The sequence below is a fragment of the Miniopterus schreibersii genome, assembly GCF_964146895.1.
Source record: "Miniopterus schreibersii genome assembly, chromosome: 11".
Taxonomy (NCBI): Eukaryota; Metazoa; Chordata; class Mammalia; order Chiroptera; family Miniopteridae; genus Miniopterus; species Miniopterus schreibersii.
Genome location: NC_138111.1, coordinates 8,612,659 through 8,634,393, shown reverse-complemented (window position 1 = coordinate 8,634,393; position 21,735 = coordinate 8,612,659). Strand labels below are relative to the sequence as shown.

Sequence of the window (21,735 nt, the reverse complement as noted above, 5' to 3'; positions counted from 1 at the left end):
AGCAGATCATATCAGAGACTGGTTTTCCACACAGACACCAAGAAAACAAGGGGGAAGCAGGAAGTAAAAGCAGAATCACCTGTAAAATAATTTTCTGGAATATTAGAAATAATGTGTGCGCTTATATGTATATATTTGGGCGTGTGTGTGTACATGTATACAATCCAATGAGATGGATATACAATTACGTCCTCATTTCACCCACGTACCTATAGCAATGATCTAACCATCACACAGGGCACCTGCTGTCACTGTTGGACAATTTCATTGGCTGTATTAAACTGAAACATTTTGCATCACTTCCATTATTGGTCTTAAGAGTTCAGGCCTCTTTTATCTTCTTCAAGAAGCCCTTCAAAGATCTAAAGCTATTTATGTCTTGTTTAGTCTTCTCTTGCTTAAAAAGCCCCAGTCCCTTTAAATTTGAACTAGTTTATATAGTCTGCACTCTCTCCTGCGTCCCGCCCTTGAATAATTGCTAGCTCAACAAGAGCATTTTAAAACTATGATGCCCAGAAAGAAAGACCCTCACTCAGGAGAGGAAAAAAAATGCCGAGTTCACACAGTTGTGGTCTGCACAGAGAAAGCTCTATTAATGCAGACTGAAGCTTGGTATATCTTCAATACCGGAGAAATGTGATAGATTTTCAGAATAAGAACTCTGATTTATTACAGCACTGGTTCTCAATCCTTTTTCCACCCTAACACATGAGTAATATGACTACTCTCCTAAGAAATAGGACTCACTAAAGAAAACAGAAATGGGGGTGAGATGGTTGAAAAAGCCTCTAATACATATAGCCAACCATTTGTCTATTACTTTATTATAGATTTAAGAGTACAATGTTCACTATACTAAAAGTAGAAATACAGATTAAATTTTAAAGCAATAAAAATAATGGAAACAAGGAATTTTATTAACAGTCTAATAACAAATAGTTAGCCAAAAACCCATTACTGAGCTTTCCGCTTCTTAAAACTTTATTGTACTCCATGCTGCTTAACACTTCCCCTCTCCAAATGATCACAAAGGGCTTTAAAAAAATGTTTAAAGAAATAAATTTAACCCTAAGAAAGACCAGAAATATTTCATCAGAATAAAAAATGGAAAATCCAAATGTTTGTCCAGTCACTTAAAAAACTGTAAGTTAAGATCTAAGACAGAATGATAAAACAAAATAGATGCTCCAAAAATTAATATAGGGGGATGTGTCAACAAGTAACACAATTTGACTGTCAAGAATGCTGGATTAAAAAACCAGAAAGATGGCTTTGACGACCAGTTGGTGAAAAATGAAAGAAAATGATCCACTAACAAAGCTAATTAAAAACAAGTGTAAAATTCCTATTTAAAAAAAAGAGAGAGAGAAACATTTTTAGAAGAAAAACAGAAAAAAAATCAACAAAGAGAACATTCAACAACTCAAAGGTGTGGGCCTGTGAACTGGTACCTATTTATGTGACATGAGTATAAAGACTGCTATGAAATCATCAAAAAGCTACAATCTAATGATACCAACATAACACATCTGAAACAGAAAGATGATCACAGCTTCCCAATTAGTGATGCAACTGGTCCTGGGAGTAGGCTAGCAGAGTGGTCCCAGGGTTGCCTTCAGCCCTGAGCTTTCAGCCTTCAGCAGCATCTTCCAGGAATCACTCTAACATTAAAATTTTCTAAATGCCTCACCATGTGAAAAAGGATGGGAAACAAGGAATTAACAGTGACTTTGCATTAACAGAATGAATGAGTGACTGTTAAATTAACTGAGGGTCTGATATTAAAAGTTATCATCTACGCAAATCTCCAGTTGTCTATGCTCTTTTTGATCTTTCAATTCTTTTCTGCATTATACCAACCCTTCCAAGAGTTTTACAATGTGGAGAGACCTAGTTTGGAAAACAGGGAGACTGTCAGCAAGACACACCTGAAAAATTTAAGACTGTACCTTAACAGCCATTGGTAAACGTATCCAGAGTACTAATCACCAGAAATTTGCTTTAAATGTGATGGATGAGTCACTGATCCAGAGGAGCAGCATTCCTTTTGTCTGTACCCTTTACTATTACCAATGTCTTGTTACTGAATTTAAAGTCACTACCTACTTTGTCACCTTTTTACAAATTCTCCTAGAGGTGCAATTAAACTGTACTCACCTGAATCTGAATAGGAAGATTATCTTTGACTGTATTTAACAGGGTCTCTGTGGGTTTGTCTTTGCACATTAAAACCAGCTCCAAATCCATATCATCTTTAATCAGCAAGCCTTTTGCAACCAGGCCAATTCTCATTACACCACACAATGTCCGACCACCTTGATCCCTAAAAATAAAAGTCTGAATGATTACTTTTACAATCTATTTCTTGACTAAAATTTAATCATTACTTGGCTTCCATCAGTTATATGATTCTAGAAATCCACAAAAGTTTATGGGGTAAGCAGAACAATGTGATAAAAGTAAAGAGCTGAGGAAAGAACAGATCAAAGATAATTTGCAGGGTACGAATTTCTAACCCAGCAGTAGCTAAAGGAACAAATACTCAAAGAACGAGTCATGAGTGATGCAAAAAATAATGTTAACAACTATCCTTGATTTTAAGTTTCCTAGTGGTTCATTTTCCTTAATCACATGTGAAAATATAAGCTAAGCAGTCATTCAATAAGTACGCAAATGTTTGAGTATGGAAAACATACTAAAGGAGATCCAATCACTCCTGCTCCTGAGGCTTCCACTGTGTAAGTACAAAAGCAGTAACCTGCTTAAAGGGGGAAGAGAAAGTAAAATCTGAGAACAAACTGCATGCCACAATTCTCATTTAAAACTCATGCCTGCACTTGAAAGACAAAAAATGAGAATCTCAGAAAAGATAATTAATTGTTCAAGTTCCCAGTGAGAGTAAAATGGTAAAGCCTGGATTCAAACTCAAGTTGGTATGACCACAACACTCGGGTTCTTTTCATTATTATGACTGTATCCCAAGTACAGAAGAGAATTAGAGGTCAAAATTAGAAAGGTCAACAAAGCAACCTCAAAGTCTGACTTCAGCCCAGTCTTGATTTGGTTAGACAGAAAAAAGGTCATTCTAGCTGGAGGCAAAGAATCAGCAGAGTGGTGAATAAACTAGAGAAAGGAGAAAGGAGAAAGGAGAGAAACAAATTGTGAAAATGGAAACAAGATGGTAAATTATAAATAATCCAGTGACTGGGATCAGTACCTGGCACACCTTAGAGATTCATAAATAATAAATCAATAAAAAACTTTAAGGGTGGCAAAGGATAGGAAAAAATTAAAAGTATGTTAAAGCAAGCAACCCATGTGTAGGGAATTATTTAACATTAAGAACAGAGTTGGGCCCTGGACGACGGCTCGGTTGGAGCGTTGTCCTGCACACCAAAAGGTTGCAGGTTCAATCCCCAGTCAGGACACATACCTAGGTTGTGGGTTCCAACCCCTGGTCAGGGTGAATAAGGGAGGCAACTGATCAATGTTTCTCTCTCTCTCTCTCTCTAAAATCAATTAAAAAAAACAAATAACATATCCTTGAGTGGGGATTTAAACAAACAAACAAAAAGAAGAGTCAGTCATCTTTGATTTTTTTTTCTTGTCTGCCTGTCCTCTCATATTCATTCTCCCAAATCGAATAATATTTTGTGAACTCCCCTCCATAATCACCCTCAAACTATTGCCTTCAAACTAGTTTCTTTTCAGGCCCTTATTACCTCTCCACTATACTACCTCAATAACCTCCTTTCATTGGCCTGATCGACTAACCTCTGCTGTCTCCAATCTACTGTATACAGTATCCTGCAACCAGAATAATCTTCCAAAAGCACTGCACAGATGGCAATCTACCTGTTACTGTCCTGGTGTCCCACCGAACAGCATTTAGCATATTGAGAGGTAATTTAAAAGACAGTATGACTTCCTGGTTCGAATCCTGGCTCTGCTACTTACTGTGTAACATTGGGCAAACTACAAATTATTTGACTTTTTGAGCCTACTTTCTTATTTGCAAAAAAGAAATAATACCTTCCTCTCAGAATGGTACTGAGAATATCACTTAACATAATGTAAGTAATGAGCCTGCCATATATTACTAGTGTGATAAATAATTATTAATCCTTCAATAACTGCTATACTTTCTCATACCTAGATCTTTGTTGAGATTTACTTTTTCTTCCACTTTCACTGCCTGCACCAAAACTCTACCCATCCTCTAAACTTACTGCAAATGCTTTCTCCTTCATCAAGTTTGTCTGATCCCCAGAACCAGCATGTAATCTCTCCCTGCTCTGTACTTTCACACTGAGTCACAGGAAATTGAAGCAAAGATGCTAAGAAAACTGGATCTGGAGTCTGGCAGACTTAAATATGAATCCTGGCCTCACCACACACTCATTCAGTGACCTTAAGCAAGTTAAAGTTTGTCAACAATTCCGAGTCACTTTTCTTTGGTAAGCAAATCTAAAGCCATGAAAATTTCATAAGTAAAATGGTGGCCGAGGAGGGTGATAATAATAACAGAAACTAGTAAATTTACTGTACAATAATGTGGGAAATAATCTGGTACAGTAACTGGCATGCAATAAATGGTAGCGATTATTAACTAGCCATTATTAGCTCATTTATTAAATTCTATATCATAATTATGATATACTTCGTCTTCTCATGCAGAAGACAGCATGACTGAGCAGAGAAACTAAGTTCTAATTCAGTCCTGAAGTTGAATAATGAACCTGAATATAGAAGGTGCTGTAAAGCAAGCAACGCAAATGTAGGGAATTACTTAAAATTAGGAACAGAATCTTAATATTCCTAATACTACAAATAGTGGGACCTCATGCAATTTGACTAATGAGTCAGTTTTTAAAAACATAAAATAAAAGCTGCCTAACAGTGCCTAACAACAGAAGTTTCTTAATAACCATCAGCTAGCCCTCACCCATCTTGTGCCCTCTGTAGTGATAGTCAGCACATATCAGGAGAGCAATACGCATCTATTATCCAACACAGCTTTCTTCTTAGGAGATGTGCCTGCCTCTGGTTTATACAAAATAAGGACACAATCATTCTGCACAACTTGAGTTCTACCATGTGGGAAGACTCCCATACAAGTGCTCAACCTGTGACTAGTCCACAAAATGGAAAGACTTTACTTACAATCAAGAGCATGCACATTTAAAATTCCAAATGAATATGTGGAGCATACTATCTTTTAAAAGCTTTTAAAACACAGTGACCTGATCCAGTTAAGCGAAAGTCTACTGGAGCACTTTCCAAAAGTCTACCCAGCCATGAGAACAAACTGAAGATGTATTAAGAAAGCATGAACTCCACTAAAAAAGGAAACCACTTAAAAATGGTAAAAATGATCAATTTTGTTACATATTTTACAATTTTAAAAAGTTTAAAAGGGCATAAACACAATCCAAAGTACCATGTAACTATGGAGTGTATGACGATTTAACCTGCACAAGGGCTGGGATATACAGAAATAGATTATTAGATAAATATTACTTATTAACATGAACCCCCAAATTTGAATGTCTTTTTTAAAGTCATCATATGTGAGAAAAACTGAATTGCTGCCAAGAACCTTGAAGTTGACAAGACTATGACTAGATACAATGTATATATTACTTGTAAACCTTTAACAAAGTCAAGGAATTATATTCAATTGAAAACTGACACTGATTACCTTTGATCTGAAAATGAAAAGGTTACACTGTCTTTCCGTGAAGAAATCAATTTATCAATGCTTTCCCACTGTTATCTACTCATCACATTGATTCAGAATTAAAGCTGGAAAAAAATTCTATAATGTCTATACTCAATTTATAAGTTTTAGCTGAGGTAATATTCTTAATCCTAATACTACAGTAGTTAAATGAGCTTCATCTTTCAAAGTCAATCATACACTTATTCCAATCATAATGACATTGCTCAAAACAGTAACTCTAAGCTTTTAGCATGGCATAAAAAATGTCATGATCTGACTCGTTATCATCAGCTTCATCTCACCAATCTCTTACTATTATTACAGTACTGAGAACACTCTGCTATAACTGTTGAAGGGTCTAGCTCCCAGTAGGCCTTATATTCTACAAATACCCAATGAGCATTTATTATATGGAAAACACTGGGAATCAACATGGTAGATACAGTTAAAAACACATTTAAATATATTTTCCTGCACTTTTTCTTCTATACTAGGATTTTAAAATACCTGACAAAAATGACATTTTATGATTTCCCCAGAAACCAAAAACATTACTATTCATGTCTGAATTTAGGAGGCTGAACCAAAACACGAAGAAGATGACATATCACAACCTCCAAAAAGAGCAGCTTTAAAAGGACTTGGTGCACTCTCAAAAGGCATCCTGCACAGGTCTCTCTTTTTCTGGTCTAATCACTCCTCCTTTCTTACTTTTCTTTCTAATTTAACTCAGAAAAATTCCAAAACATTTACTTCCTTGTTTACAATAATATAAATGAGAAAAACCAAACGACACCATACACCAAACATAACCCAGTGGAATGGGACCCTGGACATTTCTGGGAGCTACAGTAAAGAGCCACAAAGGTCAGGCCACACTCACTTGGAATAGGCATCTGTGGTCTCATCCTTTTTCACTTCAGTCTCGCCCTCTGTTTTTGTGCCTTTATTTGTTTCATCCAGCCAATCTGAGACATGTTTAAGAGCACATTCAACAGTAGACACCATATTCTGAACAGCTTCAAGTTCCTCCGGAGATGGATAGATTGTTGAATGTTTCACCATAACATGGCGATCATCATTGGCAAAAGATCTAATAGATCTCTGTCAGAGGAGAAAGAAAACAATTACCTCAATAAAAAACATGTGACCTGAAAAGGATGACAAATATATTTAAGCCAAGTCACAGCATTGTCAAACCATTGTGAAATAGTCAACATTAAGACAGTAAAAAATGAAGGAAATAAGAAGGAAAACCCCATTCCACTGAATACACCAAAGAACTAGAGATCTTTCCTTTGAGTCTGGTAGGGTTCACCCAGGTCCCACTTGGTATGATGTATATGCTACCTTTTAACTGAATCCATGTGTTTTGAATATCACTTCAGAAAAAGTGACCCATATCACACATCACCTGTAAGAAACAGACACTTCCTAGCTTCGAGAGAGTACCTGGAAATGCATGATGGTGACTCATGATACCAGTCTCTCCTTTCCAAACTGCTGGAGATTTTTGCACCTTGAAAAATTGAGATTTCATAATCCAGTAATAATACAAAATACACCGTTATGTGTTTGGCATTTAAAACTTTGGTGCAAGGCTTTAATTCTGAAAAAGATTAGTAGGGGATATTCCAAATTCCAGAACAAGAAAAATACATACAGGGTGGGGCTAAAGTAGGTTTACAGTTGTTTGTATGGAAAATAATCCAATAATTAATAAATAATACAAGAATTCTGTTTCGAGTACTCACAACTATAAACCTACTTTTGCCCCGCCCTATACTGTAGAAGTATCAACTTCCCAAACTAATTTATAAGTGTATTACATTCTCTCTTTTTTTTTTTACTATATCTTTATTGATTTCAGAGAGAGGAGGGGAGAGGGAGAGAGATGGAAACATCAATGATGAGAGTCATTGATCGGCTGCAGCCCACAACCCGAGCATGTGCCCTGACCAGGAATCGAACCCTGGTCGCCTGGATCCTAGGTCCGACGCTCAACCGCTGAGCCACACCGGGCCGGGCAATAAGTGTATTACATTCTCAATCAAAATATCCTCAAGATAGATTTACTTAATACTCAAAAATAATTTTATAGCTCACTTGAGGGGGGAAAAAAACCAAAGCAAGAAATATTCTACAAAGATGGATGGGTGGCACCGTTATGCTAAAACAAAATATCAAAAATTTAAAAAGCAGTAATTAAAATGACATGCTGGCCCAGAAATCAGTGATGCAGATTAAAGCCTAGGAACAGAATGAATTTCATGAAAATATAATACAGTAAGATCCTTCACACTCATGAGTCACACATCAAAAACCTTTGAATATTTCCAAATTTACAAATACCATGAAGACACCTGTACCAGTAAAAAGCAAAGTGAACAAGGATAACTTGCTGAGTTTTCATAAAGCCAAAAGTACTCTATTTTTTTAAAGGGTGGCTACAGTGTCTTTACTTATGAAATTATGTACCAGTAGATGGTAAATATTTGTTTTAAAGTCTTAACCACAAAATAAAATATCCACACTTTTTATCAGTATTCTTTGTTTTTTGTTTGAATATCAATATTTTACAAATGTATTAATTTGAACACTAGTATGTTAATACCACAGTATAACTGCTCCCTATAAACTAAAGCAAACTATAATTAAAAAGATCAGTAATCCTCTGAAACCCTGACTTATTATAAAAAGGACTAAACGCAATCACAAAAGCTTTCTTTTTTCTAGATAAAAATCACCTTTATCTAGATTTCTTTCTTACTCAAAGTCCACAACCAGTTTTCCAATTAGAGGCTTTGGCTACAGACAGACAAACTTTTTTTTTTTTAAATACTTTTTAAAAAAATTGATTTCAGAGAGAGGGGAAGGGAGAGAGAAACATCCATGAGAGAGAAACATCAACGTGGACTGGCTGTCTTCTGCTGCCCCCTGCTGGGGATCGAGCCCGAGACGCAGGCATGTGCCCTGATGGGAATCAAACTGGAGACCTCTTGGTGCACGGCTGACACTCAACCACTGAGCCACACCAGCCAATCACACACTTTTTAATCACTTTATGAGATTTACTCATATATCTCGAAATAAGTAACAACAAAACAAAAGCCATAGGATGAATTAGAGATGCTAGGTTGTTCTAGGGATTATAACTTAGTTAAGTTGCTCTTTGGAAAAGAAATTCTACTAATATATTTTAGTTCTGGATGGTAGGAAAAAAATGTTAATTTGGGATTTTCTCTGTCATTTAGTTTTATGGTGAGTTACTAAATTACTTAAAATTACTCAGTCCTGCACACTGGCCTAACCATAATAAAATTAGATTACTACGTAACACAAGCCCTTGGTGTTACAAATAAACCCTCTCTCACAAATAACACAGACTGCCAATGTGAAACCCAAGAGTCAACTGGATGTGACAGGAGAAGTATCATAAAACAATGATGAAAGGAAGAATTAAATAAACAGTATTTTAAAAAAAAGTTGGAGGGTGATCTTATATACTCAAATAAGCTCCAAATAGATTTTTTAAAGCATTAAAAAATTAAATTGGAAAAACTGCAGAAACAGAAAGCTCTCATTCAAATCTGAGATGTAACAACAGGAGAAATTAAAAACCACCTACCAACCAACTAAATTATATAAAAACACAAAATTTTTACACCAGAAAATCTAAGCTAAATTTAAAATAAATAAACTAGAAATTTTCATCAACTATCACCAATAATATATATATAAAGCATTTCTTTAAACTGTAAGAATATCAAGACCATAATAGATAAATGAGCTGAAGTGTCGAATAATTCACATGGTAGGAAAAACAAGTCAATGTCATTTTTTTATATCTTCCCATAAACCTAGTGACAGAGAAAATCCCAAGTCAACATTCTTCCCACCATCCAAAACTAAAATATTAGAATTCCTTCTCTAAAGAGCAATTCAACTAAGTTATAATTCCTAGAACAAACTTTTTAAAAATCAAATTAACACTTAAAGAAACACCATCAGATTTACTAAACAACGTATTTCAAACACACTGATGTTTAATATTTTTGTGCTTTTCCCCCCCACTTATCTTTTTTAAACCTTTTCTCAGTTATACACTAAAGCGGGGGGAATCAAAAAACATCCTCCTGAAACAAAATACTGGGGCGGGGGGGGGAATTCAGCACATTTTACCAATTAAAAAACTAGGCACGAGAGGTTATGACCCCATCTAACATCTCAAATTCAAAACTATGAACCTTCCACAAAAAACAAGAGTTCCTTGATATTCAGTTCAGCGTCCCCAATACACTTAATTAACACTTGACCCTATTATTTTAAAAGCATGTGGGAAAAGGTGGCTTTTCAAGTTAAATACACATTTTATAAACTCCTACACCATTCTTATCACTAAAGATTCGTTCAGAGTTTTTAATTTCCATGGGAAAAAACTGAACTTCAGGTAGAAAACATAAGAAAATTACACAACTTCAAGGTCACATTAGCCATTTGTATCAGTTTGCTAATGCCAGTTTTATTAGAAAATATTATTTATGAGCATTCCCTCCTTTGTATTTAATAATTTAAATGCAGGCTCATGGGGCTCCATCTTGTGGTTTAAAGGGCTCATAATAAATCTGAACTCATTTCTTTGCCTAAATAGTAGAGGGCCTTCTTTATCTGATGCACAAGGGCCAAAAATTAACACCATTGTTTTTCACTTGCCCTCCCCCTGTTAACACTTCCAACCTTAAACTACTGGAATCTTTTGTAACTTAATTAAGAAATATAAGTAATAACCTACCATGGTTTTCTATCCTGTTTTAACTTCTTTTTCCGATCCTTTCCCCTCTTTCTTGTCGTCTTCACTAGACACTGTTTTGTGGGACAGTACCTCCTCATAAGCCTGAGTCCCCTGACGGCTCAGAGTCAATACAGCAAAGATATTTGAAGACTGCTCTCTGGATTACACCTGCCAAGAGAAAATAAAAATAACTTTTCAAAAATGCTTATTTATAATTAGTTTCATATCTGAGTGTGGGGCCTATAAACATGTTATCGACTTAAAAGAAACAATCTTTACAAATGAGGAAAACTAACTCATTTCAAACAAAAAGCTAAAACATCTTTAGAAGGCCTGGATCCAAGAGAGTCTAAGTGATATGGCCAGGAAAGCAACCCCCTCCTGGTTGCCATAATGTGGCTGGCAGCTGGCTGACTTGCTCTCAATGAGATAAAAACATTAACAAACAGTACCACCACCTAAAAAAAGTAATACAACTATTGTTGGCAACAATGTTGCAATTAACCCTTGAGATTTTTCTATTGGAAACTGGCATTAGTCAGACCTATCCAAAAAGTAGGTAAGACACCTGAAAATATACCAAAACCATCGAGTGTAACTGTGAGGCTTTTTAATCTGATACTGCCACCAGACAGACAGTATATGTTGGCACAATGTTTTTTCTTTAATCATTTTTAGGACAAAAATTCAGAATGCTTTTTTGGCTCTGTTCCCCTTACTCCTGAGAGATCCTACTTCCCCCTCAACCTATTATGCGCTGTTATATGAGACTCCTGAATATCCGCTAGATCCTGACTTCATTACCCATGGATGACTCTGGCCAGGATCCCAATGTATATTTCTGCCCAAAGGCCTCAACACCTCTTTGTTTCACATTTATGAGATTTTATTCCAGATAGGGTAAAAATAAACTCTTCTGAGCATTGATGAAATGCTTATATATTATAAGCCAGCTATTTAAAAAAAACTTTAGAGTGACTGTCAAAATAGAACACAAGCTTTAACTATGTGGATATCAGGAGTCATTTATGTACCACACAATACATAAACTCACAAAGAAATAGCTTCATCTTCATTTCAGTATCTTTTCTTTAAATTTCCTTTAAATAAAGAATCCCCCTTATTCTTATGTTTGTAACAGTTTCCTAATACAGTCCAGTTACTCCCTTAAAGAAAATCCTTTTTTAATTTTGGGGGATCAGGAAAATTACAGGTGTGACATTTAACTCTCCCAAATACTGCAAATGAAAAAACAGATCTACAATTATAATCAGGATAATCAGCTGTGACCTACATGCAAAACTATTCATATCCTATAACCAACTTCCCTGACTCTGGTTTACAAAACCCACCAGAAATAAGCTAGTGAAGCTTGACTAAAACAAACAAACAAAAAGATTATTCAACTGAACTAATAAGCAAAACTTATTTTGATTATTTATATACATCACTTCAAGATAAAGAGGAAAGGCACACATACTGCAAATCACAGGGTCCTTTTATACAGCAAAGAAACTAAAACTTGATCCCATGGTAAAAGACATCTCAAAGATTCTTTTGTTGATAAAGTTATACCTTCTGCAGAAAGATCATATTACACAATTTAGAGATTTTGGCATTTCCCATTCCCAACCCTACTCCATTCTAGGGGATTCAATACTTAGCTGTGAACCCAGCAGCCAAAAAAGATTGCTATGTGTTCAGCTGAGAACTGAAAACAAAGTCCACATGCTCTACTCTGTAAAAAGGTAAAGGCAACAAACCAATCAATCATATTAAGAAAGGAGGTTGAAAGCAGAAAAAGCAGGAAGAGTGCTAAGAAAACACTGATATAGTAGACAGGTTATGCATGGCCAATATAAAAGTACAGCACTCTTCAGTCATTTAGCAGAGATTAACCACCCTACAACCATCAAGCAGCTCTGGGAACCTCAGGGTGTTATAGCATAGCGCGAGAATTCATGATAAAAGCAGTGTATCTCAGAATCATATTTTGTTGGTGCTATAAAAGGAACTATGAAATCATCTGGCCCAATTCCACCTACCCCTCAGTTTACAAATGAACTACAATAAAAAATATTAAGATGACACAACTAATCAGGGACAAGGCCTGATCCAGAACCTAAATCAAAGCCCAATGCTTTTTCCCTACTATATCAGATTGAGAAAAAGAGTTAAATTATATACAGTACACTCTAAGCAGATAGGAAGAAACTGAAACACATTTTTAAAGAGTTTCCCCTTTTTAAAAATGGATAAAATTATTTCCTTCAAATAAAAACTCAACTTTGCCATTTAATAGCTATTGCGACCTTGGAAAATTATATGACTCGGAGAATCACTTAATTTACTTAGGTCTCAGTTTCCTTTATCTATTCCACTACTGATAGCTAACATTTATGGACTCATTTGCTGTACCAGGCACTGTTCTAAGAGCTTTTCATACATTACCTTATTTAATCCTTACAATCTCAATGACTCTCTCTAACCCATCAAGAAGAAACTAGAGCATCAAGAGGTTTATAACCAAATTAAAATCACAAAGCAAAAGTATACAGTAGAACAAAGATTCAAACCTAGACAGTCTCTTTCAATAATTTTTTAAAATTTATCTTTATTGTTGAAAGTATTACAGATGTCCCCTTTTTCCCCTCATTGATCCCCTCCACCCCGCATCCATCCCACTCCAGGTCTCTTCCATAACAATGTCTGTGTCCACGGGTTATGCTTATAGACACGTAAGTTCTTTGATTAATCTCTCCCCAACCACTCCCCCACCCTCACCTTCCCTCTGAGATCCCTCAGTCTGTTCCATGCTTCTATGTCTCTGGATCTATTTTGTTCATCAGTTTATTTTGTTTATTACATTCCACATATGAGTGAGATCGTGTGGTACTTGTCTTTCTCTGAATGGCTTATTTCGCTAAGCATAATACTCTCCAGTTCCCTCCATGCTGTCTCAAAGGATAAGTGATCCTTTTTTGCAGCTGCATAGTATTCCATGGTGTAAATGTATCATGGCTTTATTATCCACTCATCTACTGATGTGCACTTGAGAAGAATGTATATTCTGCAGCTTTGGGGTGGAATGTTCTGTAAATATCACTTAAATCCATATGATCTAGTGTGTCATTTAGGGTCACTGTTTCCTTGCTGATTTTATGTCTATCCAGTGAAATCAGTGGGATATTAAAGTCCCCTAGTATGACTGTCTTGCTGTCGATCTCTCCCTTAAAGTCCTCTAGAAGTTTTTTTATAAATTTAGGTGCTCCTACGTTTGATGTATATTATGTTTATCAGGGTTATAGCCTCTTATTGGATCCATACCTTTAGTATTATGTAGTGACCTTTCTTGTCTCTCATTATGGTCTTCATTTTGAAGTCTATTTTGTCTGATATGAGTATTGCTACCCAGCTTTTTTTTCATTTCCATTTGCATGGAAAACTTTTTTTCCATCCTTTCACTCTCATCCTGTGTGAGTCTTTTGTTTTGAGGTGTGTCTCTTGTAGACAGCATTATATTTGGTTCATGTTTTCTTATACATTCAGCCGCCCTATATCTTTTTACTGGAGCATTTAATTCATTTACATTTAGGGTTACTATTGATAGATACTTATCTACTACGTTTTTAATTCTTTATGCCTGTATTTCTTTTTCTCTATATTTCTACTTCTAATTACAGCAATTCCTTTAACATTTCCTGCAATGCTGGTTTGGTGGTGATAAACTCCTTTAGCCCCCCCCCCCTTTTTTTTTTTTTTTGGTCTGGGGAGCTCTTTATTTCACCATCTATCTTGAATGACAGTCTTGCTGGACAGAGTTTCAGATCCTTGTTTTGCATTACCTTGAATACTTCATGCCATTCCCTTCTGGCTTGTAGAGTTTCTGATGAGAAGTCAACTGACAACCTTATGGGAGCTCCTTTGTAGGTAACAGATTGCTTTTCTCTAGTTGCCTTTAATAGTCTCTGTCTTGAATTCTTGGCATTTTAATTATGACGTGTCTGGGTGTGGGCCTCTTTGGATTCTTCTTGTTTGGGACTCTCTGTGCCGCCTGAACTTGTGTGACTTTTCCCTTCACCAGGTTGGAGAAGTTTTCTGCCATTATTTCATCAAACAGGTTCTCTAACCCTTGCTTACTTTCAACCTCTTCTGGCACTCCTATAATGCAAACATTGTTACGTTTCATGTTGTCCCACAGCTCCCTTAAACTATCCTCCTGTTTTTTAATTGTTTTTTCTTTTTGGATCTCTGACTGAGTGATTTTTTTTCCACCCTGTCCTCTAATTCGCTGATCCAATCCTCAGCTTCCTCTAATCTGCTGTTTATTCCTTCCAATGTATTCTTTACTTCTGCTGTCATTCTTAATTTCCTTCATAGTTTCCATATCTTTTTTCATGCTGTTGAGCATCCTTACAATTAGTATTCTGAACTCTATATCTGATAGATTGTTTATCTCCATTTCATTTAGCTCTTTTTCTGGAGACTTCTCTTGTTCTTTCATTGGGACTTGTTTTTTTGTCTCTCCATTTTGGCTGCCTGTTTGGGTTTCTATGTATTAGGTAGATCTGCTAGGACTCTCAGTCTTTTTGGAGGGTCTCTGGTGCAGGCCAATGTCAGATGCAGTTTTTGACTGGCCCCGAGTACCGTTTGGAGCTATCAACAACCCGTGGCTTGAGGTCTCCTCTGCTGGGGCTGGGTAAGGTTGGACAGGACCAAGAAGCATAAAGTCTGCTTTTCCAAGGCCTGGGTCCAGAAGAAGATCAGGTAAAGATTCCAAGCACTCTAAGGTCTGTCTCTGCCTGCAAGCTGATTAATCTGATTCTCTTAATGAACCTCAGGCTGTAGAAACTCCTCTGGGTAGAGCAAGAGGTTTTCCAGCAGGGTGGGGCAATTGCTTCCCCCATAAGGCAAAAGCACCAAATTGTCTGCCTGAGAGAAATGCCCTCTGCAGTCTGGGGGAATGACTCTGCATAGGAATCCAGATGAGTGCCTTCTGATCTCACTCTCCAGAGCCCACAACCCTAGATTCTCCTCACACAGTCCACTCTGTCCTCCCTCTGCTGAAGCCCAAGGTGAGTGGCTGCAGGCGAAACATTGGGTGTTAGCTCTTTAAGAGGGTGCCTGCATTTCCAGCTGCCTCTCCCTGGCTGACAGAAACTCTGCTGCTTTTCACAGTGAGATGTTATGTGGGCACCTTTCTCAGTTCTGGTGCTCTTGGCTGGGAAGCCCAGCCTGGGGTTTAGGCCCCAGAGTCCTCAGCGGGGACCGCCCCCTACTGAGATCTCCCTCCCGACCTTCAGCTGCTGCCTGTGGGAGCCCAGCCAGCCCTCTCCCGCCTCTGCACTTCCTACCAGTCTCTGTGCGGCCTCCACTTGTCCTCCTTGGTTACGAGGGCACTCTCCAGCCAGTTTTCAGTTGCAGTTGATTATTCAGGATGGTTTTTCTATATTTTAGTTGTAATTCCAGTTTGGTCCCAGGAGAGTGTCAGTGTAGCTTCCACTCAGTCCACTGCCATCTTTAATCTCCCAATATTTTTGCTCTAAAGGCACTCACACTTGTTAGAGGATAAACTAGTTATTTCAAAAAATATGGCTATGTAATTACAAAGGCCGTACAGCAGCACACACAGGCTTTGGAGTCAGACATGCTTAGATTCAAGTACAGGCATACCTCATTTCACTGCACTTCGCTTTATTGCTCTCCACAGATGTTGCCTTTTTAAAATACTGAAGGCAAGACCCTCCACCAGCAAAAAGATTGTGACTCACTTTATTGCGAGACTAACTTTATTGCAGTGGTCTGGAACTGAATATGCAATATCTGAGGTATGCCTTTACCAGTTTTGCCACTCAACTTCAAGCCGGAGCTTTCTCACTTGTGCAATGAAGTAAATAGTATCTACTTCAAACTAAACGACATTGGTTATAAAAATACCTAAAAGTATTTGCCAAATAGTATACACTCAGTAAATGGCTCTAGGGGAGAAGAAAATCCTCAAATATCAAATAAAATATTTTGTTTATACATCGGAAATAAAACAGCTGAAAAATATTAGCTGAGCTCTACCTGTTAAGTAAGAGTACTTTATGTAACAGGTTGGATGTATATGTACAGGCATGTGTGTACATGTGTATGACTTGTTTTTTTAATCAAGTATTTTTAATTAATAAACATTTTTAAAGAACAGTTTGAGGTATATAGAAAAAAGTAAGCGGAAAGTAGAGAGAATCCCATGTTCCCCTTCTCCCCACCACACATACCTTCCCTATTAATGTCTTGCATTAGTATAATACATTCGTTATAACTAATGAACCAATGTGAATATAACATTAACTAAAGTCCATAGTTTACATTAGGGTTCATGCCTTGTGGTGTACATTCTATGAGTTTTGACAAACATATAATGACATGCATCCACCATTACTGAATCATACAGAACAGTTTCACTGCCCTAAAAAATCCTGTGTTCCACCTATTCGACCCTCTCTCTTCCAAATGTCATACAGTTGAAATCATATGGTATGTAGTCTTTTCAGATTGGCTTTTTACAGTTCGCAATATGCATTTAAGATTCCTCCATGTCACTTTTTTTATTACTGAATATAATATTCCACTGTCTGGATGGACCAGTTTGTATATCCATTCACCTACTAAAGGACATCTTGATTCCTTCCAAGTTTTGGCAATTATGAAGAAAGCTGCTATTACCATTAGCGTGCAGGTTTTGTGTGGATGTAAGTTTTCGACCCATTTGGGCATGATCACAGGATCATACAGTAAGACTATGTTTAGTTTTGTAAGAAACTTCCAAACTGTCTTTCATCCAAAGTGGCTGCACCATTTTACATTCCCACAGCAATGAATGAGAGTTCCTGTTGCTCCACATCCTCACCAGCATACGGTGGTGTCAAAGTTGTGGACTTGGGCCATTCTAATAGAAGTACAATGGTATCTCATTGTTGTTTTAATTTGAAATTCCCTGATGACATATGATGTGGAGCATCTTTTCATATGCCTATTTGCTATCTGCATATCTTCTCTGTTCACATCTTCTACACATTTTAATTGAGTTGTCTGTTTTCTTGCTGTTTAGGAGTTGTTTGAATATTCTGGATGCCAGTCTTTTATCAGATATGTGTTTTGCAAAGATGTTCTCCCTATTTCTGATTTGTCTTTTCATCCTCTTAATTGTCTCTCATCTTTGGTAGAACAAAAGTTTTAAATTTTAATGAGTTCCAACTTACCAACTTTTTTTCATGGATCACACTTTTGGTAGTGTTGTATCTCTTTTTTAACTGATCTTAAAAGGTGAAAAGCTTTAGATATCAGGCTACCCAGACTGCAAAGCTAGGTTTTTGTATGTATAAACATTAGACGCTTATCCTAGTAGCAAATCTCAAAACTGAAAAATGACTATGCTCTCTGTATTCAAACTATGAAACTTAATCAAATATTTGGGAATTTTTCAGGAATACAATTAAGAAAAAATATTTTATTCATTTTTTATTTTTTAATTTTATTTTTGTTTAAAATATTACAGTTGTCCCTTTTTCTCCCCAATGACCCGTAAGAAAAAATATTTTAAATTAAGGCAAAAAGTTATTTAAATATATTTAATTTCTTGAAAGATTCCATGTAATGTCTTGCAAAATATGATATACAATTCAGGAAAGTATTTACTCTCAAAATAGTAACAAGAGAAAACTTTAAATTTTGTTAATGCTAACATATGCAACTGCACCAAAAGAAGTTACATAAAAATAAAATATCCAGGCTCTACTTCTCCATTATGAAAGAACAATCACATCTCCACTATATTAAAGATGGACAAGATAAAATTAGAAAAAGACACCTCACTGATACGACAGGAGGCTCACTTTAAATTATGTGAGATTAAGAGTAAATACTAATTAATTGCCTATTCTGTGCCTGGTACTATGCTTGGCAGTATAAGGGATACAAAGATGAATCAATTCAGACACACTAAGAGCAAATACTACATATAAATTCGGTACTCCCCCCAAATCCTTCAAATAAATTAAACTTTCGCTACATGGTGGCATTCAGTTTCTGTTCAAAACTTATTTGAAAAGAATTGAATTTCAGTCTTTTCCTCTGGAAATTTCCTTTTATTTTCGAAATAAAAAAAGGCAAATAGAGAAGACTAAACTGAAAAACCTATAAACTACACATACCTACACCAAAAATCCAGCTATCCGTCCCTACCCCAAAACATACAGTGATGGAAAAGCGCAATCCCACCACATCATCAGAAGCCTTGCAACACTGGGCTTGGGGCAAAAGGTCCTTTCTCAATTAACAGCTTAAACACGGGTGGCACAATGGCTGCAACCCTAACATAAAATGCACTGTACAAACTGGCTAAGTGGAACCAGAATACTTTCTGAATGCTTACTGTCAGTGAGCAAAATGCAAAAGATATTATCAAGTCATCCAATCACAGAAAGTGGTTAATGGGAAAACACATCTCACGAAACAAAGAGACATTAGTCCTTCCCAATCCCTAACATCACAGCTGTGTGACAGAACTGTATCAGTCAGCTGAGTGGCTCATTTGCTCAAAGAAACAATAATTAGATGCATCTTGACAAGTCTTTACTGAGCACCTACAATATGCCAGCCACTGTTGTAGGCACTTAGGATATATCAGTGAACAAGAGACTAAATTACCTGCTCTTGTGGTTCAAGTCCAGAGTGCGGGGGGGGGAACACAACCAAAACCAATAAATGTAAGAATATGTAAATTAAACAATATGTTAGAAGATATAAAGTGCTTTGGAAAAGAGAGAGGAGGGGACAGTGCAAGTGCACTCCAGTACTGTGTATAGAGGGGAGGATGCAATTTTAAACATATGGTCAGTCCTTGTTGAGAAGGTAACACCTGAACAGAGATTTAATGAGGGGAAGAAGTTAGGCATGCAGGTATCTATAGAATGAGCATGCCTGGCAAGACGACTGTGCCTGGTGAGGTGGAGGGACAATAAGGAGGCCAATGTGGTTGGAGGGCGGGAGTAGGGTGAACGGAGGAGAGAAGAGCTTCGAGGACAGAGGGGTGGCACTGAGAGACCAGATCATACAGGACAGAGGTTGGCAAGCTTTTTCTTTAAAGGAACAGATAACAAATACTTTACGCTTTCAAGCCATAAGGTCTCTTAATAGTGAACTGCCTTTGTAGTGCAAATGTAGCCATAGACTACATGTAAATAAATGGGTGTGGTTGTATTCCAATAAAACTTTATTTATAGGCAATGAAATGTCAATTTCATATAATGTTCATGTCACAAAACATCAACTTTAGATCTTTTTAATCATTTAAAAACCAATTTTTGATCTTTTTAATCATTAAGCGTACAAGTTATACAAAAACAAGCAGTAGGCCAAATATAGTCCATGGGTCATAGTTTGTCAACTCCTAATACAGGAGGACACTTTAAGGGCTGTGGCTTTTACTATGTGTGAGATGGGGAGCCCTTTAGAGAGTTTTAAGCGGAGAAGTAACAATACTTGACTCATATTTTTAATTGTCACTATGATTTCTATGTTGAAATACATAGTAGAGAGGACAAGAGTGGAAGGAAAGAGACCACTTAGGAAGCTTAGTGATCAGATTCTGTAGATATTCTGAAGGTAGGATGACAGGACATCCTAGTAGAATGGACGTACACTGTGAGTGAACTGGAGGCAGCAGGAGTGACTTCAAAGTTTTCAACCTGAGCAACTGAGTTAGGGAAGGTGCAAGGGGAGCAGGTTTTGGGACTAGAATCAGGCATTCCACTTGACCACATTAAATTTGAGATATTTATTAATATCCAAGTAGGTAACTAGATATGAACCTAGTTTAGAAGGGATTAGGATATAAATTAGGCACTTTTCAGCTTATAGGCAGCACATAAAGCCACAAGATCACCAAGGAAGTAGGCATACCAATGAATGGGAAAAGCCAGAAGAGGCACAACCACAGTCACAGGAGTAGCCTGAGAGGTAGGAGGAAAACTAAGACTGTGCTGTTTTGAAAGCCAAATAAAGAAAACTTATGAGGCAAGCTCCTTGAATAAAAAACAGGAAAGGAAATACAACACGAGAATGGAAATCCTGAATTTTAGTCCTCATTTGACTAAGGATGTTTATGATACAAAGATATTTATGTTCGCACGTTTTGTATACTCCTGGGTAAATAGTTTTGCCATGCTTTACCATTTACAGAAATCTATCCTCTGCTATTCTATTCTACCCCACCTAAGGTTATCCTTGGAGAAAACTTTACCTTGAGAATATTAGGTAAAAACTTTCAGTGACTATTCATTACCTCAGCAACTGGCATTCCACTCAGATATTCAGTGTGGCACCAAAATTCCCCATAATACAAAACCAATGTAATTTTTTCCCTGGCAGTTCTCTGACCACTGCAGTTCCAGATGCAATGGGAATAATGACTCTTCCCTGGAACCCCTTTGCAATGTGCTACTGCTAAGCTTCAAGTTCAACCTTTTCCATATGGGACAGGCTAGTCATTAAGCGTACATCTCAAATCTACCCCTTCATGAAAGTTTTACCTAATACTTGAGCTTAATATAATTTCATCCTTCTGAAACGTTCAGCACTTTTTCAAGTTTTTTTATGACATTTCTATTACTCAGCTTTAGTTATTTTTATCACAAGCTCCTTAATGAAATGACTTAACCTTTCCCTCCACAGCACCTAGTGCAATGCCCCACACTCAGGAGAAGTTCAATAAAAATCTGAATTCAATTCTAGATTTATCTTTCCTTAGACAGTGCTGTAACTGTAGAATCTAAGAAGGTTCATGGGAAAGATCACCATCTTTCCCCATATATTTCCATGACAGTCATCATCACAGTGACTTACAGGGAATTTCTGACTTTTCCTCCATAAACACAAATTCCAGTATTTATTTTACTTACTTTACCCATCTTGGATTAAATCCCTCAAACCCTCTCTCATTCCTTCAGGACTTTACTACTTAGCTCACTGACGCATGTGAGTGGTATTCTGCTCCTGGTATTATTCTTAGTAATTTCAGTAACCACACAGATGACCCTTCTAAAATTCTGGCCTTTCCATTTCTTGTAGTCCTTTCCTCCAATGCTCTCATCTTCTTTCCTACCTTAAACACCCGCTCCTCACAAGGGCCCATAACCTATTATTAACCCTACCACCTTTCATGGTCCCTCACCCT

The 21,735-nt window shown here is 36.9% G+C and overlaps 1 protein-coding gene across 5 annotated transcripts in view; it reads right to left on the bottom strand.

Moving 5' to 3' along the window:
• STRBP (spermatid perinuclear RNA binding protein) overlaps positions 1 to 21,735 on the bottom strand; it is a 122,529-nt gene that overhangs the window by 51,961 nt on the left and 48,833 nt on the right. For 4 of the 5 annotated variants that reach the window (XR_013999893.1, XM_081151722.1, XM_081151720.1 and 1 more), the window contains exons 2-4: positions 10,515 to 10,682; positions 6,606 to 6,826; positions 2,158 to 2,323 (exon numbers count right to left, since the gene is read on the bottom strand). Coding sequence is in view for 4 of the 5 variants with exons in the window: in XM_081151722.1 (XP_081007848.1) it covers positions 2,158 to 2,323; positions 6,606 to 6,826; positions 10,515 to 10,517 (390 nt within the window). In the remaining variant the exon portion in view is untranslated. Of the gene's footprint in view, positions 1 to 2,157; positions 2,324 to 6,605; positions 6,827 to 10,514; positions 10,683 to 21,735 lie in introns of those variants that run through there. The other variant, XM_081151723.1, reaches the window with a different exon arrangement.